Raw genomic sequence first — 19,145 nt, 5'->3', positions numbered from 1 at the left:
CCCTCCCTCCGCGCTCCTATTGGTCGATCCGGGTTTAAGCCCCGCCCCGCCGCCGCTCCGCCCCGCTCGGAGGAGCGCCTCGATGGTTGTGGGGTGAGTGACAGGGGCGGCGGCCAATGGGGAGGGAGGAGCGCGGGGGGAGGCGGCCAATGGGAGCGGAGGGGGCGGGGCCTGGCGGTGATGGCGCGGGAGGGGTGAGAGGGGGCGGCGGGGGGGGCCGGGGGGAGTTTTGGGGAGATTTTGGGGGTCCTGAGGGGAATTTGGGGGGTCCTGGGGCAGTTCGGGAGGTCCTGGGGCAGTTTATGGGGTCTGGGGGAGTTTGGGGGTCTTTGGAAGGGGTTGGGGCCCTTGGGAGGATCCTTATGGGGGAGGGTCATGGGGGCATTCGGGGGGGTCCTGGGGGGCTTTGGGGTTTTTTTTGGGGGGGATTTGGGGGGTCCTGGGGGGAATTTGGGGGTCTTTAGAAGGGGTGGGGCCTTTGGGAGGGTCCTGGGGGGGATTCGGGGGGGTTCTGAGGGAGTTTGGGGGGGGGGCCCAGGAGGAACTTGGGGGGGGGGTCAGTTTGGGGTTTTGGGGGGGAATTTGGGCTCTCTGGGGGTGTTTGGGGGGGTCCTGGGGGGAGTTTGGGGGTCCTGGAGGGGGTTTGGGGGGTCCTGGAGGAATTTGGTGGGTCCTGGGGGCAGTTTGGGGGGTCCTGGGGGGGATTTGGGTTCCCTGGGGGGAGTTTGGGGGGTCCTGGGAGGGATTTTGGAGGTCCTGGGGGAGATTTGGGGGGTTCTCGGGGGGGATCTGGGGGGTCCTGGGGGAGTTTGGGGGGCATTGGAAGAGGTTGGGGGGGTCCTGGGGGAGATTTGGGGGGTCCTGGGGGATTTGGGGGGTTCTGGGGGGGATTTGGGGGGTCCCTGGTCCAGTTTGGGAGGTCAGGGTTTTTTTTTTTTTTTGGGGGGGGGTCCCAAACCCTCGATCCCCCTCCCCCCCCTTCCCTTCACAGCGCCCCGGAGGATCCAGATGTGGCCCCAGCTGGGGAGCGCCCCCAAAAACGCCCTTTCTGCCCCCAAAGCCCCAATCCAGATGTTGGGGGGCCCAAAACCAGCTGTGGGACGCTGGTGGTGGACAGTGACACAGATGTGGAGGAGGAGGAGCCAAATCCAGATGTTAGGAGCCTAAAAAGGCCCCAAATGGCCCGAAAACACCCCAGAACTCCAGATGTGGCTGCGGAGACCCCAAATCCAGATGTTGGGGCACCCAAAATCGGCCCTGGGCTGTTCCTGGTGGACAGTGACACAGATGTGGAGGAGGAGGAGCCACATCCAGATGTTGAGAGACCCAAAACACCCAAAATGGCCCCAAAAGACCCCAAAACTCCAGCTGTGGCCGTGAAGACCCCGAATCCAGATGTTGAGGGCCCCAAAAAATGGGGGTCAGATGCTGGTGGTGGACAGTGACACAGATGTGGAGGAGGAGGAGCCACATCCAGATGCTGGGAGCCCAAAAAGGCCCCAAATGGCCCTAAACCACCCCCAAACTCCAGATGTGGCTGCGGAGACCCCAAATCCAGATGTTGGGGCACCCAAAATCGGCCACGGGCTGTTCCTGGTGGACAGTGACACAGATGTGGAGGAGGAGGAGCCACATCCAGATGTTGGGAACCCCAAAACACCCAAATGGAACTAAACCACCCCAAAACTCCAGATGTGGCCGCAAAGACCCCAAATCCAGATGTTGGGGCCGCCAGAAGACCCCAAATGGCCCCAAAAGTGCCCAAAACTCCGGGTTTGGGGGTTCAGACCCCAACTCCAGATGTTGGGAAGGCACAAACGACGCTGAGGGTGGACAGTGACACAGATGTGGAGGAGGAGGAGCCAAATCCAGATGTTGGGAGCCTAAAAAGGCCCAAAATGACCCAAAATGTTCCTGAAACTCCAGGTGTTGCGGTGGAGACCCCAAATCCAGATGTTGAGGGGCCCAAAAATGGCCCTGGGATGCTGGTGGTGGACAGTGACACTGATGTGGAAGGAAGAGGAGGGGCCAAATCCAGATGTTGGGAGCCCAAAAAGGCCCCAAATGGCCCAAAAACACCCCAAAACTCCAGATGTGGCTGCGAAGGCCCCAAATCCAGATGTTAGGCTGCCCAAAATCGGCCCTGGGCTGCTCCTGGTGGACAGTGACACAGATGTGGAGGAGGAGGAGCCACATCCAGATGTTGAGAGACCCAAAACACCCAAAATGGCCCCAAAAGACCCCAAAACTCCAGCTGTGGCCGTGAAGACCCCGAATCCAGATGTTGAGGGCCCCAAAAATGGGGGTCAGATGCTGGTGGTGGACAGTGACACAGATGTGGAGGAAGAGGAGCCACATCCAGATGTTGGGAGCCCAAAAAGGCCCCAAATGGCCCAAAAACACCCCAAAACTCCAGATGTGGCTGTGGAGACCCCAAATCCAGATGTTGGGGCACCCAAAATCGGCCACGGGCTGTTCCTGGTGGACAGTGACACAGATGTGGAGGAGGAGGAGCCACATCCAGATGTTGGGAACCCCAAAACACCCAAAATGGAACTAAACCACCCCAAAACTCCAGATGTTGCGGTGGAGACCCCAAATCCAGATGTTGGGGCCGCCAGAAGACCCCAAATGGCCCCCAAAGTGCCCAAAACTCTGGGTTTGGAGGTTCAGACCCCAACTCCAGATGTTGGGAAGGCACAAAGGATGGTGAGGGTGGACAGTGACACAGATGTGGAGGAAGAGGAGCCAAATCCAGATGTTGGGAGCCTAAAAAGGCCCAAAATGACCCAAAATGTTCCTGAAACTCCAGGTGTTGCGGTGGAGACCCCAAATCCAGATGTTGAGGGGCCCAAAAATGGCCCTGGGATGCTGGTGGTGGACAGTGACACTGATGTGGAAGAGGAGGGGCCAAATCCAGATGTTGGGAGCCCCAAAGGGCCCAGAACGACCCGAAACGTCCCTGAAACGTCAGGTTTGGGGGTTCAGACCCCGAATCCAGATGTTGAGGGGCCCAAAAATGGGGGTCAGATGCTGGTGGTGGACAGTGACACAGATGTGGAGGAGGATGAGCCAAATCCAGATGTTGAGAGCCCAAAAAGGCCCGGAACGACCCAAAACGTCCCTGAAACTCCAGATGTTGCGGTGGAGACCCCGAATCCAGATGTTGGGGCCTCCAGAAGACCCCAAATGGCCCCCAAAGTGCCCGAAACTCCGGGTTTGGGGGTTCAGAGCCTGAATCCAGATGTTGGGAGGGCACAAAGGACACTGACGGTGGAGAGTGACACAGATGTGGAGGAGGAGTCAGATCCAGATGTTGGATGGTCAAAAACAGTCAAACTGACCCAAAGTGTTCCTGAAACTCCAGGTGTGCGGGTTCAGACCCCAAATCCAGATGTTGGGGGCCCCAAAAATGGGGATCAGATGCTGGGGGTGGACAGTGACACAGATGTGGAGAAGGAGGAGCCAAATCCAGATGTTGGGAGCCCCAAAAGCCCCCAAATGACCCGAAATGTCCCCGAAACTCCAGATGTGGAAGTTCAGACCCCAAATCCAGATGCTGAGGGTTCCAAAACCAGCTGTGGGATGTTTGTGGTGGACAGTGACACTGATGTGGAGGAGGAGGAGCCACATCCAGATGTTGGGGCCTCCAGAAGACCCAAAATGGCCCCAAAAGACCCCAAAACTCCAGCTGTGGCCGTGAAGACCCCGAATCCAGATGTTGAGGGCCCCAAAAACGGGGGTCAGATGCTGGGGGTGGACAGTGACACAGATGTGGAGGAGGAGGAGCCAAATCCAGATGTTGAGAGCCCCAAAAGGCCCGGAACGACCCAAAACGTCCCTGAAACTCCAGATGTGGCTGCGGAGACCCCAAATCCAGATGTTGGGGCCTCCAGAAGACCCAAAATGGCCTCAAAAGTGCCCAAAATGCCGGGTTTGGGGGTTCAGACCCCGAATCCAGATGTTGGGAGGGCACAAAGGACGCTGGCGGTGGACAGTGACACAGATGTGGAGGAGGAATCAGATCCAGATGTTGGATGGTCAAAAACACCCAAAATGACCCAAAGGGTTCCTGAAACTCCAGGTGTGGGGCTGCAGACCCCAAATCCAGATGTTGGGGGGCCCAAAAATGGGGGTCAGATGCTGGGGGTGGACAGTGACACAGATGTGGAGGAGGAGGAGCCAAATCCAGATGTTGGGAGCCTTAAAAGGCCTAAAATGGCTCTAAAACACCCCAAAACTCCAGATGTGGCCGCGAAGACCCCGAATCCAGATGTTGGAAGGCCAAAAAGGCCCAGAACGACTCAAAACCTCCCTGAAACTCCAGATGTTGTGGTAGAGACCCCAAGTCCAGATGTTGGGGCCGCCAGAAGACCCAAAACGGCCCCAAAAGTGCCCGAAACTCCAGATGTGGGGGTTCCGACCCCGAATCCAGATGTTTCCAGGTCCAAAACCAGCTGTGGGCTGTTGCTGGTGGACAGTGACACAGATGTGGAGGAGGAGGAGCCACATCCAGATGTTGGGAGCCCAAAAAGACCCCAAAGGACCCAAAATGTCCCCGAAACTCCAGATGTGGGGGTGGAGACCCCAAATCCAGATGTTGAGGGTCCCAAAATCGCCCGTGGGCTGTTGCTGGTGGGCAGTGAGCCAGATGTGGAGGAGGAGGAGGAGGAGGGCTCCGATGCAGATGTGGCCACCCAGCTGTTCCTGCCCCCTCCAGATGTGGAGGCGGCAGCGGCAGATCCAGATGTGGAGGCCCCGAGGTCCCCCCGAGCTCCAGATGTTCCCGGGCCTGGCCTGGGGGTGGAAGAGGACCCAGATGTGGAGGAGGAGGAGGAGGAGCCAAATCCAGATGTTGGGCTCCCCAAAATCCTCCGGGCCAGCCCGAGAGCCGCCGGAATTCCAGAGGTGGAGGCGGAGCCGGATCCAGATGTGGAGGGTTCAGATCCAGATGTGGAGGGTCCAGATCCAGATGTGGAGGGCTCAGATCCAGATGCGGAGGAGGAGCCAGATGTGCTGACCCAGCCCTACCTGCCTGGGAGCCCCTCCCCCGATCCAGATGTGGAGACCCAGCTGTTCCTCCCCCCGCCAGATGTTCGGGGGCCCCCCAGGCCCAAACGGCCCCGGGAGGGGCCCCCGAGTCCAGATGTTGGCCCAAATGTGTCAGATCCAGATGTTCCCCCTCCCAAACGCCCCAAGCCGCCCCCGGATCCAGATGTGGAGGAGGAAGAGGAGGAGGAGGGGCCCGATCCAGATGTGGCCACCCAGCTGTTCCTCCCGGAGCAGGAGGAGCCCAATCCAGATGTTCCGCCCCCCAAAAGAGCCAAAACGGCCCCGAAAAGTCCAGATGTGGAGGAGGGGGAGGGGGAGGGGCCGGATCCAGATGTGGCCACCCAGCTGTTCCTGCCCCGCCCAGATGGGGAGGAGGGAGAGGCGGAGCCAGATGTGGGAGGGGCCGAATCGTCACATCTGGGAAGCCGAATTTGGGGCCTCGAGGGACCCAAAGGGACGACGAGGGGCAAGGTGAGGGGGGGAGGGGCAGAACTCACCTGGGACCCCCAAAATACACCTGGAAACCCCCAAAAACTCACCTGGGACCCCCCAAAACACACCTGGGACCCCTCAAAGCTCATCTGGGAACCCCCAAAACACACCTGGGACCCCCCAAAAGTCACCTGGGAACCCCCAAATCTCATCTGGGACCCCCCAAAACTCACCTGGGAACCCCCAAATCTCATCTGGGACCCCCCAAATGTCACGTGGGACCCCCCAAAACTCACCTGGGAACCCCCAAAACTCACCTGGGATATCCCAAATCTCACCTGGGACCCCCAAAATACACTTGGGAGCCCCAAAATACACCTGGGACCCCCCAAAACTCACCTGGGAACCCCAAAATGTCACCTGGGACCCCCCAAAACACACCTGGGACCCTCCAAAACTCACCTGAGACCCCCCAAAACTCACCTGGGACCCCCCTAAACTCACCTGGGAACCCCCAAAACTCACCTGGGACCCCCCAAAACTCACCTGGGAACCCCCAAAACTCACCTGGGATACCCCAAAATTCACCTGGGACCCCCCAAAACTCACCTGGGACCCCCCAAAACTCACCTGGGACCCCCCAAACCCACCTGGGTCCCCCAAACTCAGCTCTTTCCCCCCCCAGGTGACCCCCAGGACCCCGCCCGGCGCTCTGGCCCCGCCCACCAGGAAGCAGAAGCTCCGCCCACCCCCCAGGTGAGTTTTTTGGGGGGGGTCCCAGGTGAGTTTTGGGGGGTCTCTGGTGAATTTTGGGGGGTCCCAGGTGTGTTTTGGGGGGTCTCAGGTGAGTTTGGGGGTCCCAGGTGAGTTTTGGGGGGTCCCAGGTGTGTTTTTGGGGGGTCCCAGGTGAGTTTGGGGGGGCTACAGGTAAATTTTGGGGGTTCCCAGGTCAGTTTTTGGGGTTCCCAGGTGAGTTTTGGGGGTTCCCAGGTGTATTTTGGGGTGTCCCAGCTGTGTTTTGGGGGATCCCAGGTGTATTTTGGGGATCCCAGGTGCGTTTTTGGGGGGGTCCCAGGTGAATTTTGGGGGGTCCCAGATGTGTTTTGGGGGGGTCTCAGGTGTATTTTGGGGGTCTCAGGTGAGTTTTGAGGGTTCCCAGGTGAGTTTTGGGGGGTCCCAGATGAATTTTGGGGGGTCCCAGGTGTGTTTTGGGGGGTCCCAGGTGAGTTTTGGGGGGTCCCAGGTGTGTTTTGGGGGGTCCCAGGTGTGTTTTGGGGGGTCCCAGGTGTGTTTTGGGGGGTCTCAGGTGAAATTTGGGGGGTCTCAGGTGAAATTTTGGGGGTCTCAGATGAATTTTGGGGTTCCCAGGTCAGTTTTTGGGGGTCCCAGTTGAGTTTTGGGGGGTCTCAGGTGAGTTTTGGGGGGTCCCAGGTGTGTTTTGGGGGATCTCAGGTGTATTTTGGGGGGTCTCAGGTGTATTTTGGGGACCCCAGATGTGTTTTGGGGTATCCTAGATGTATTTTTGGGGACTACAAATAAATTTGGGGGGTTCCCAGGTGTGTTTTGGGGGTTCCCAGGTGTATTTTGGGGGGTCCCAGGTGAGTTTTGGGGGGTCTCAGATGAATTTTGGGGGGATCCCAGGTGTATTTTGAGGGTCCCAGGTGTATTTTGGGGGGTCCCAGGTGAATTTTGGGGGGTCCCAGGTGAATTTTGGGGGGTCCCAGGTGAATTTTGGGGGGTCCCAGGTGAATTTTGGGGGGTCCCAGGTGGGTTTTGGGGTGTCCCAGGTGAGTTTTGGGGGTTCCCAGGTGTATTTTGGGGTGTCCCAGGTGTATTTTGGGGGATCCCAGGTGTATTTTGGGGATCCCAGGTGCGTTTTTGGGGGGTCCCAGGTGAATTTTGGGGGGTCCCAGGTGAATTTTGGGGGGTCCCAGGTGGGGTTTTGGGGATCCCAGGTAAATTTTGGGGTTCCCAGGTGAGTTTTGGGGGGTCCCAGGTGTGTTTTGGGGGGTCTCAGGTGAATTTTAGGGGGTCCCAGGTGAGTTTTGGGGTTCCCAGGTGAGTTTTGGGGGGTCTCAGATGAGTTTTGGGGGGTCTCAGGTGCGTTTTGGGGGGCTACAGGTAAATTTTGGGGGGTCCCAGGTGAGTTTTTGGGGGTCTCTGGTGAGTTTTTGGGCTATCCCTGGTCAGTTTTTGGGCTTCCCAGGTGAATTTTGGGGTTCCCAGGTGTGTTTTGGGAGTCCTAGGTGAGTTTTGGGGGTCTCAGGTGAGTTTTGAGGGTTCCCAGGTGAGTTTTGGGGGGTCCCAGATGAATTTTGGGGGGTCCCAGGTGTGTTTTAGGGGGTCCCAGGTGAGTTTTGGGGGGTCCCAGGTGAGTTTTGGGGATCCCAGGTAAATTTTGGGGTTCCCAGGTGTGTTTTGGGGGTTCCCAGGTGTGTTTTGGGGGGTCTCAGGTGAATTTTAGGGGGTCCCAGGTGAGTTTTGGGTGGTCTCTGGTGAATTTTGGGGGGTCCCAGGTGCATTTTAGGGGGTCCCAGGTGAGTTTTGGGGGTCCCAGGTGAGTTTTGGGGGTCTCAGGTTTGGCCCCTCCCCTGCCCCTCCCCCCAGGTTCGCCGCAGTCAGCGATTGGCCGGGAGCCGAGGGGGCGGAGCCTCCGCTTGCCCCGCCCCCGCCAGGAAGGGGCGTGACCAAGCCACGCCCAAGCCACGCCCCTCACCCAAGCCACGCCCACAGAGGAGGACAACACAGGTGGGTGGGGCTGGGGGCGGGGCCTGGGGATGCAAATGAGGTGGGTAAGGGGTGTGGCCAAGGAGAGGGAGGCCCCGCCCCTTTTCTAGGTAAATGGGGTGGGTGGGGCCTATTTAAGGGGGTGTGTCTTGTGGGGGTGGGGCCAAAATGAGGCTCCACCCACTGTGTGTAAAGGGAGTGGGTGTGGCCAAGTGAGGGGGCGTGGCCAAGGGGCGTGGCTGCACCCCGTGGGTAAAGGGGGTGGGAGGGGCTTAGGGGGAGGGGTGTGACTTATGGGGCGTGGCCAAGCAGAGGCTCCGCCCCTTGTGTGAATAATGTGGGGGTGGGGCCAAATGAGGGGGCGTGGCCAATGGAGGGGGAGGCTCCGCCCCTTCTGTGGGTGATGGGAGTGGGTGGGGCTTCCAAAAGGGGGTGTGGCCAAGTAGGGGGTGTGGCCAAGGTGGAGACTCCACCCCCTTCTGCGGGCAAATGTGGGGCGGGGCTTGGGAAGGGGGTGGGGCTTTGGGGTGGGGTCTCACGTGTTGGCTCCACCCACAGGGAGAGTGGGTGGGGCAATAGGAGGGGGGTGTGGCTTGAGAGGGGGCGTGGTTTGTGCCTTGGCTCCACCCACAAGCAGGGCGGGGTCTGGGAGGGGGCGTGGCCTCATCTGTTGGCTCCGCCCCCACATTCGTGGTCGATGGAGGGGGCGGGGCTTTGGGGAGGGGGCGGGGTCTCATCTTTTGGCTCCGCCCACAGGGGGAGGAGCAGGAGGAGGGGGCGTGTCCAGCAGAGGGCGCCCGGCGCAGGCTCCGCCCCCGGGTGACACCGGGCCCCGCCCACATCCGGGTAAGGGGGGGGCGGTGATCCCAGTATGGACCAGTATGGACCAGTAACCCCCCAGTCCCTCCCAGTAACCCCCCAGTGTGTCCCAGTCCCTCCCAGTAACCCCCCCAGTCCATCCCAGTCCCTCCCAGTAACCCCCCAGTCCATCCCTGTCCCTCCCAGTAACCCCCCACTGTGTCCCAGTCCATCCCAGTAACCCCCCAGTGTGTCCCAGTCCCTCCCAGTAACCCCCCAGTGTGTCCCAGTCCCTCCCAGTAACCCCCCAGTCCATCCCTGTCCCTCCCAGTAACCCCCCAGTGTGTCCCAGTCCCTCCCAGTAACCCCCCAGTCCCTCCCAGTCCATCCCAGTAACCCCCCAGTCCATCCCAGTCCATCCCAGTAACCCCCCAGTCCATCCCAGTCCCTCCCAGTAACCCCCCAGTCCCTCCCAGTTCACCCCAGTAACCCCCCAGTCCATCCTAGTCCCTCCCAGTAACCCCCCACTGTGTCCCAGTAACCCCCCAGGGCTGTCCCCAAGGTGTCCCCAACCTGTCCCAGTGTGTCCCAGTCTCTCCCAGTAACCCCCCAGTGTGTCCCAGTAACCCCCCCAAGATGTCCCCAAAGCGTCCCCAACCTGTCCCCAGGTGCCCTTGACCCCTCAGGGATGTCCCCAAAGTGTCCCCAAAGTGTCCCCAAGGTGTCCCCAGGTGCCCTTGGCCCCGCCAAGATGTCCCCAAGGTGTCCCCAAGGTGTCCCCAACCTGTCCCCAGGTGCCCTTGACCCCTCAGGGATGTCCCCAAAGTGTCCCCAAAGTGTCCCCAAGGTGTCCCCAGGTGCCCTTGGCCCCGCCAAGATGTCCCCAACCTGTCCCCAAGGTGTCCCCAACCTGTCCCTGTGTCCCCCAGGTGCCCTTCCCCCCCCAGGAGTGTCCCCAAGGTGTCCCCAACCTGTCCCCAGGTGCCCTTGACCCCTCAGGGATGTCCCCAAAGTGTCCCCTGTGTGTCCCCAACCTGTCCCCAGGTGCCCTTGACCCCCCAGGACTGTCCCCAAGGTGTCCCCAACCTGTCCCTGTGCCCCCCCAGGTGCTGTTCCCAGGCCTGGTGTCCCTCAGAAATGTCCCCAAAGTGTCCCCAAAGTGTCCCCAACCTGTCCCCAGGTGCCCTTGACCCCCCAGGGATGTCCCCAAAGTGTCCCCAAAGTGTCCCCAGGTGCCCTTGACCCCCCCAGGGTGTCCCCAAAGTGTCCCCAAAGTGTCCCCAGGTGCCCTTTCCCCCCCCAGGGTGTCCCCAAAGTGTCCCCAACCTGTCCCTGTGTCCCCCAGGTGCCCTTTCCCCCCCAGGATGTCCCCAAGGTGTCCCCAACTTGTCCCCAGGTGCCCTTGACCCCCCAAGGATGTCCCCAAAGTGTCCCCAAAGTGTCCCCAAGGTGTCCCCAGGTGCCCTTGGTCCCCCAGGAGTGTCCCCAACCTGTCCCCAGGTGTCCCCAACCTGTCCCCAGGTGTCCCCAAAGTGTCCCCAACCTGTCCCCAGGTGTCCCCAACCTGTCCCCAGGTGTCCCCAGGTGCCCTTGACCCCCCCCAGGATGTCCCCAAAGTGTCCCCAAGGTGTCCCCAGGTGCCCTTGACCCCCCAAGGATGTCCCCAGAGTGTCCCCAACCTGTCCCCAGGTGCCCTTTCCCCCCCCAGGAGTGTCCCCAAAGTGTCCCCAACCTGTCCCTGTGTCCCCCAGGTGCCCTTGACGCCCCCCAGGATGTCCCCAAAGTGTCCCCAACCTGTCCCCAGGTGCCCTTGACCCCCCCCAAGGATGTCCCCAAAGTGTCCCCAGCCTGTCTCCAACCTGTCCCCAGGTGCCCTTGGTCCCCTCAGGGATGTCCCCAAGGTGTCCCCAACCTGTCCCCAGGTGCCCTTGACCCCCCCAGGAGTGTCCCCAACCTGTCCCTGTGTCCCCAACCTGTCCCTGTGTCCCCCCAGGTGCTGCTCCCGGGGTTGGTGTCCCCCAGGGATGTCCCCAAAGTGTCCCCAACCTGTCCCCAGGTGCCCTTGACCCCCCCAGGAGTGTCCCCAAGGTGTCCCCAACCTGTCCCTGTGTGTCCCCAGGTGCCCTTGACCCCCCCAGGATGTCCCCAAAGTGTCCCCACGTGTCCCCAACCTGTCCCCAGGTGTTCTTGTCTCCCCCAGGATGTCCCCAACCTGTCCCCAAGTGCTTTTGCCCCCCCAGGATGTCCCCAAGGTGTCCCCAACCTGTCCCCAAGGTGTCCCCAACCTGTCCCCAGATGCTTTTGCCCCCCCAGGGCTGTCCCCAAAGTGTCCCCAAAGTGTCCCCAAGGTGTCCCCAGGTGCCCTTGGCCCCGCCAAGATGTCCCCAAGGTGTCCCCAACCTGTCCCTGTGTCCCCCCAGGTGCTGTTCCCAGGCCTGGTGTCCCTCAGAAATGTCCCCAAAGTGTCCCCAAAGTGTCCCCAAGGTGTCCCTGTGCCCCCCCAGGTGCTGTTTATGGCCATGATGTCCCTCAGGGCTGTCCCCAAAGTGTCCCCAAAGTGTCCCCAAGGTGTCCCTGTGCCCCCCCAGGTGCTGTTCCCAGGCCTGGTGTCCCTCAGAAATGTCCCCAAAGTGTCCCCAAGGTGTCCCTGTGCCCCCCCAGGTGCTGTTTATGGCCATGATGTCCCTCAGGGCTGTCCCCAAAGTGTCCCCAAAGTGTCCCCAACCTGTCCCTGTGTCCCCCCAGGTGCTGTTCCCAGGCCTGGTGTCCCTCAGGGATGTCCCCAAAGTGTCCCCAACCTGTATCCAACCTGTCCCCAGGTGCCCTTGACCCCCCCAGGATGTCCCCAAAGTGTCCCCAAAGTGTCCCCAACCTGTCCTCAGGTGTCCCCCAGGTGCCCTTGGTCCCCTCAGGGATGTCCCCAAAGTGTCCCCAACCTGTCCCCAGGTGCCTGTGGCCCCCCAGGGATGTCCCCAAAGTGTCCCCAACCTGTCCCCAGCTGCTCTTGTCCCCCCCAGGGATGTCCCCAAAGTGTCCCCAACCTGTCTCTGTGTGTCCCCAGGTGCCCTTGGCCCCCCCAAAGTGTCCCCAAAGTGTCCCCAACCTGTCCCCAGATGCTTTTGCCCCCCCAGGGCTGTCCCCAAAGTGTCCCCAAAGTGTTCCCAACCTGTCCCTGTGCCCCCCCAGGTGCTGTTCCCAGGCCTGGTGTCCCTCAGGGCTGTCCCCAAAGTGTCCCCAAAGTGTCCCCAAGGTGTCCCTGTGCCCCCCCAGGTGCTGTTTATGGCCATGATGTCCCCCAGGGCTGTCCCCAAAGTGTCCCCAAGGTGTCCCCAAAGTGTCCCCAAGGTGTCCCCGTGCCCCCCCAGGTGCTGTTTATGGCCATGATGTCCCCCAGGGCTGTCCCCAAAGTGTCCCCAAAGTGTCCCCAAAGTGTCCCCAAAGTGTCCCCAAGGTGTCCCCGTGCCCCCCCAGGTGCTGTTCACGGGCGTGGTGGCCACCCCTGCCCTCCTGGTGGCCCTGGGGGCCCTGGGGGGGGTGGTGGCCTCGTCGGTCCACGACTGCACCCACCTGGTGACGGACAGGGTGCGACGCACCCTCAAATTCCTGTGCGCCCTCGGCAGGGGGGTGCCCGTGGTCACCCCAAACTGGCTCCTGGAGGTGACATTTGGGGGGTTTGGGGACATTGGGGGACATTGGGGGACATTGGGGGGACATTGGGGGGATTTGGGGACATTGGGGACATTGGGGGGACATTGGGGGGATTTGGGGGCATTGGGGGGACATTGGGGACATTGGGGGGATATTGGGGGGATTTGGGGACATTGGGGGGATTTGGGGACATTGGGGGACATTGGGGGGATTTGGGGACATTGGGGACATTGGGGACATTGGGGGGACATTGGGGGACATTGGGGGACATTGGGGACATTGGGGGGATTTGGGGGATTTGGGGACATTGGGGACATTGGGGGACATTGGGGGGATTTGGGGACATTGGGGACATTGGGGACATTGGGGGACATTGGGGGACATTGGGGACATTGGGGACATTGGGGGGACATTGGGGGACATTGGGGACATTGGGACATTGGGGGACATTGGGGACATTGGGACATTGGGGGACATTGGGGGGACATTGGGGGATTTGGGGGATTTGGGGGGCATTGGGGACATTGGGGGACATTGGGGGACATTGGGGACATTGGGGGGATTTGGGGACATTGGGGGGGCATTGGGGACATTGGGGGACATTGGGGGGACGTTGAGGACATTGGGGGGACATTGGGGGGACATTGGGGACATTGGGGACATTGGGGGGACATTGGGGACATTGGGGACATTGGGGGACATTGGGGACATTGGGGGGACATTGGGGACATTGGGGACATTGGGGGACATTTGGGACATTGGGGACATTGGGGACATTGGGGGGACATTGGGGACATTGGGGGGACATTGGGGACATTGGGGACATTGGGGGGATTTGGGGACATTGGGGACATTGGGGGACATTGGGGGGACATTGGGGGACATTGGGGACATTGGGGACATTGGGGGACATTGGGGACATTGGGGACATTGGGGGACATTGGGGACATTGGGGACATTGGGGACATTGGGGACATTGGGGACATTGGGGGACATTGGGGACATTGGGGACATTGGGGACATTGGGGGGATTTGGGGACATTGGGGGACATTGGGGGACATTGGGGGGACATTGGGGGACATTGGGGGACATTGGGGACATTGGGGGGATTTGGGGACATTGGGGACATTGGGGACATTGGGGGACATTGGGGGACATTGGGGGACATTGGGGACATTGGGGGGACATTGGGGACATTGGGGGGATTTGGGGACATTGGGGATATTGGGGGGACATTGGGGGGATTTGGGGACATTGGGGACATTGGGGACATTGGGGATATGGGGGACATGGGGGACATTGGGGACATTGGGGGACATTGGGGGGACATTGGGGGGATTTGGGGACATTGGGGACATTGGGGGGACATTGGGGGGATTTGGGGACATTGGGGGACATTGGGGACAAGGGGGGTGACGATGGGAACAGGGTGGCTTTGGGTGCCAAGGGGGGGGTGGTCTGGCAGTGTCTCTGTGTTCCTGTGTCCTGTCCCTGTGTCCCTGTTGTCCCCTGTGTGTCCCCATGTCCCCTGTGTGTCCCCACTGTCCCACTGTCCCCACTGTCCCCATTGTCCTGTCTCTGTGTCCCCACTGTCCCCATGTCCTGTTCCTGTGTCCCCACTGTCCTCTGTGTGTCCCCATTGTCCCCATGTCCTGTCCCACTGTCCCCATTGTCCCTGTGTCCCCCCAGAGCTCTCGCTGTCACCGTCCCCTGTCCCTGTGTCCCCATTGTCCCCTGTGTGTCCCCACTGTCCCCATTGTCCCTGTGTCCCCACAGAGCTCCTGGTGTCACCGTCCCCTGTCCCTGTGTCCCCATGTCCCCATTGTCCCCATGTCCTGTGTCCCCACTGTCCCCATGTCCTGTCCCTGTGTCCCCACTGTCCCCACTGTCCCTGTGTCCCCGCAGAGCTCCCGGTGTCACCGTCCCCTGTCCCTGTGTCCCCATTGTCCCCTGTGTGTCCCCATTGTCCCCATGTCCTGTCCCATTGTCCCTGTGTGTCCCCACTGTCCCCTCTGTCCCCCCGAGAGCTCTTGGTGTCACCGTCCCCTGTACCTGTGTCCCTATGTCCCCTGTGTGTCCCCACTGTCCCCATTGTCCTGTCTCTGTGTCCCCACTGTCCCCTGTGTGTCCCCATTGTCCCCATGTCCTGTCCCACTGTCCCCATTGTCCCTGTGTCCCCCTAGAGCTCCCGGTGTCACCGTCCCCTGTCCCATTGTCCCTGTGTGTCCCCTGTGTCCCCACAGAGCTCCCAGTGTCACTGTCCCCTGTCCCTGTGTCCCCATTGTCCCTATTGTCCCCCCAGAGCTCCCGGTGTCACCGTCCCCTGTCCCTGTGTCCCCATGTCCTGTCCCATTGTCCCCATTGTCCCCATTGTCCCCATTGTCCTCATGTCCTGTCCCTGTGTCCCCTCAGAGCTCCCACTGTCACCGTCCCCTGTCCCTGTGTCCCCATTGTCCCTGTGTCCCCTCAGAGCTCCCGGTGTCACCGTCCCCTGTCCCTGTGTCCCCATTGTTCCTGTGTCCCCTCAGAGCTCCCGGTGTCACCGTCCCCTGTCCCTGTGTCCCCATGTCCTGTCCCTGTGTTCCCATTGTCCCCTGTGTGTCCCACTGTCCCCACTGTCCCTGTGTCCCCCCAGAGCTCCCGCTGTCACCATCCCCTGTCCCTGTGTCCCCACTGTCCCCATTGTCCCCTGTGTCCCCCTAGAGCTCCCGGTGTCACCGTCCCCTGTCCCTGTGTCCCCATTGTCCCCTGTGTGTCCCCATTGGCCCCTGTGTCCCCGCAGAGCTCCCGGTGTCACCGTCCCCTGTCCCTGTGTCCCCACTGTCCCCTGTGTGTCCCCACTGTCCCCATGTCCTGTCCCATTGTCCCTGTGTGTCCCCACTGTCCCCATGTCCCCCCAGAGCTTCCGGTGTCACCGTCCCCTGTCCCTGTGTCCCCACTGTCCCCATGTCCCTGTGTCCCCACTGTCCCCACTGTCCCCATTGTCCCCTGTGTCCCCCCAGAGCTCCCGCTGTCACCGTCCCCTGTCCCTGTGTCCCCATGTCCTGTCCCTGTGTCCCCATTGTCCCTGTGTGTCCCCACTGTCCCCATTGTCCCCGCAGAGCTCCCGCTGTCACCGTCCCCTGTCCCTGTGTCCCCATGTCCTGTCCCTGTGTCCCCATTGTCCCTGTGTGTCCCCACTGTCCCCATTGTCCCCGCAGAGCTCCCGGTGTCACCGTCCCCTGTCCCTGTGTCCCCACTGTCCCCTGTGTGTCCCCATTGTCCCCATGTCCTGTCCCATTGTCCCTCTGTGTCCCCATTGTCCCCATGTCCCCGCAGAGCTCCCGGTGTCACCGTCCCCTGTCCCTGTGTCCCCACTGTCCCTGTGTCCCCCCAGAGCTCCCGCTGTCACTGTCCCCTGTCCCTGTGTCCCCATTGTCCCCATGTGTGTCCCCACTGTCCCCATTGTCCCCATGTCCTGTCCCTGTGTCCCCATTGTCCCCTGTGTGTCCCCACTGTCCCCTCTGTCCCCCCCAGAGCTCCCGCTGTCACCGTCCCCTGTCCCTGTGTCCCCACTGTCCCCATTGTCCCCACTGTCCCCATTGTCCCCACTGTCCCCACTGTCCCCACTGTCCCTGTGTCCCCTCAGAGCTCCCGGTGTCACCGTCCCATGTCCCCGTGTCCCCACTGTCCCTGTGTCCCACTGTCCCCATGTCCTGTCCCATTGTCCCCTGTGTGTCCCCATTGTCCCTGTGTCCTGTCCCTGTGTCCCACTGTCCCTGTGTCCCCATTGTCCCCATTGTCCCCCCAGAGCTCCCGGTGTCACCGTCCCCTGTCCCCGTCCCCGTTCCTGCTCCGGGACCCCCCCCGGGAGCGACACTTCGGGTTCCGGCTCCGGGAGGCCCTGGAGAGGGCCCGGGGACACCCCCTGCTCCAGGTATGTCCCCAAATGTCCCCAAATGTCCCCAAATGTCCCCAAAGTGTCCCCAAGGGTCCCCAACCCCCCAGGGACACCCCCTGCTCCAGGTATGTCCCCAAGGGTCCCCAAATGTCCCCAAAGGGTCACCAAGGGTCCCCAACCCCCCAGGGACACCCCCTGCTCCAGGTATGTCCCCAAGGGTCCCCAAATGTCCCCAAATGTCCCCAAAGGGTCACCAAGGGTCCCCAACCCCACAGGGGACACCCCCTGCTCCAGGTATGTCCCCAAATGTCCCCAAATGTCCCCAAGGGTCCCCAAAGGGTCACCAAACTGTCCCCAACCCCCCAGGGGACACCCCCTGCTCCAGGTATGTCCCCAAATGTCCCCAAAGGGTCACCAAGGGTCCCCAACCCCCCAGGGACACCCCCTGCTCCAGGTATGTCCCCAAATGTCCCCAAATGTCCCCAAATGTCCCCAAAGGGTCACCAAACTGTCCCCAAACCCCCAGGGGACACCCCCTGCTCCAGGTAATGTCACCAAATGTCCCCAAATGTCCCCAAAGTGTCACCAAAGTGTCACCAAAGGGTCCCCAACCCCCCAGGGACACCCCCTGCTCCAGGTATGTCACCAAATGTCCCCAAATGTCCCCAAAGTGTCCCCAAAGGGTCACCAAGGGTCCCCAACCCCCCAGGGACACCCCCTGCTCCAGTTAATGTCACCAAATGTCCCCAAATGTCCCCAAAGTGTCACCAAAGTGTCACCAAAGGGTCCCCAACCCCCCAGGGACACCCCCTGCTCCAGGTATGTCACCAAATGTCCCCAAATGTCCCCAAAGGGTCACCAAGGGTCCCCAACCCCACAGGGGACACCCCCTGCTCCAGGTATGTCCCCAAATGTCCCCAAATGTCCCCAAATGTCCCCAAACTGTCCCCAAACTCTCCCCAAATGTCCCCAAACTGTCCCCAAATGTCCCCAAACTGTCCCCAACTGTCCCCAAATGTCCCCAAACTGTCCCAAACTGTCCCCAAACTGTCCCCAAATATCCCCAAACTGTCCCCAAACTGTCCCCAACTGTCCCCAAATGTCCCCAACTGTCCCCAAATATCCCCAAACTGTCCCCAAACTGTCCCCAAATATCCCCAAACTGTCCCCAAACCGTCCCCAAATGTCCCCAAACTGTCCCCAAATGTCCCCAAACTGTCCCCAACTGTCCCCAACTGTCCCCAAACTGTCCCTAAACTGTCCCAAACTGTCCCCAAATATCCCCAAATGTCCCCAAACTGTCCCCAAACTGTCTCCAAATATCCCCAAACTGTCCCCAAATGTCCCCAAATGTCCCCAAACTGTCCCCAAATGTCCCCAAATGTCCCCAAACTGTCCCCAAATGTCCCCAAACTGTCCCAAACTGTCCCCAAATGTCCCCAAACTGTCCCCAACTGTCCCTAAATATCCCCAAACCGTCCCCAAATATCCCCAAACTGTCCCCAAACTGTCCTCAAATATCCCCAAACTGTCCCTAAACTGTCCCCAAATATCCCCAAACTGTCCCCAAACTGTCCCAAACTGTCCCCAACTGTCCCCAAATATCCCCAAATGTCCCCAAATGTCCCCAAACTGTCCCAAACTGTCCCCAACTGTCCCCAAATATCCCCAAACTGTCCCAAACTGTCCCAAACTGTCCCCAAATGTCCCCAAATGTCCCCAAACTGTCCCCAAACTGTCCCCAAATATCCCCAAATGTCCCCAAACTGTCCCCAACTGTCCCCAAATATCCCCAAATGTCCCCAAATGTCCCCAAACTGTCCCCAAACTGTCCTCAAATATCCCCAAACTGTCCCTAAACTGTCCCCAAATATCCCCAAACTGTCCCCAAACTGTCCCAAACTGTCCCCAACTGTCCCCAAATATCCCCAAATGTCCCCAAATGTCCCCAAACTGTCCCAAACTGTCCCCAACTGTCCCCAAATATCCCCAAACTGTCCCAAACTGTCCCCAACTGTCCCCAAACTGTCCCCAAATGTCCCCAACCTGTCCCCAGGGCTACTCCATCCACGTGACCCCCGGGGTGACCCCGGGCCCCGAGACCATGAGGGACATTGTCACCTGCTGTGGGGGGACCTTCCTGGACACCCTGCCCGGGGGGCACCGGGTGAGGGACGGGGACATTGGGGGTTTTGGGGACATTGGGGACATTGGGGGGATTTGGGGACATTGGGGGGACATTGGGGACATTGGGGACATTGGGGACATTGGGGGGACATTGGGGACATTGGGGACATTGGGGACATTGGGGACATTGGGGGACATTGGGGGACATTGGGGGACATTGGGGACATTGGGGACATTGGGGGGACATTGGGGACATTGGGGGGACATTGGGGACATTGGGGACATTGGGGGGACATTGGGGGAGATTGGGGACATTGGGGGGACATTGGGGACATTGGGGACATTGGGGGGACATTGGGGACATTGGGGGATTTGGGGACATTGGGGGACATTGGGGGGACATTGGGGACATTGGGGACATTGGGGGGATTTGGGGACATTGGGGGGATTTGGGGACATTGGGGACATTGGGGACATTGG

At 60.6% G+C, this 19,145-nt stretch overlaps 1 protein-coding gene across 1 annotated transcript; it reads left to right on the top strand.

The window, feature by feature from the left end:
- Positions 1–152: 152 nt before the first annotated feature.
- On the top strand, positions 153–18,756 carry LOC135404760 (neuroblast differentiation-associated protein AHNAK-like; the record flags this gene model as incomplete). Its single annotated transcript, XM_064639497.1, has 8 exons — positions 153–194; positions 992–1,614; positions 2,017–5,523; positions 8,092–8,232; positions 8,968–9,057; positions 12,481–12,666; positions 16,449–16,574; positions 18,595–18,756. Coding segments are annotated over exons 2-8 (4,431 nt in total), but the record flags the coding sequence as incomplete, so codon positions are not given.
- Positions 18,757–19,145: the final 389 nt, after the last annotated feature.

This window comes from Pseudopipra pipra, chromosome W (assembly GCF_036250125.1).
Source record: "Pseudopipra pipra isolate bDixPip1 chromosome W, bDixPip1.hap1, whole genome shotgun sequence".
NCBI classification, from domain to species: domain Eukaryota; kingdom Metazoa; phylum Chordata; class Aves; order Passeriformes; family Pipridae; genus Pseudopipra; species Pseudopipra pipra.
The sequence above is the reverse complement of the archived record's forward strand: the minus strand, read 5'-3'. Positions and strand labels throughout refer to the sequence as shown.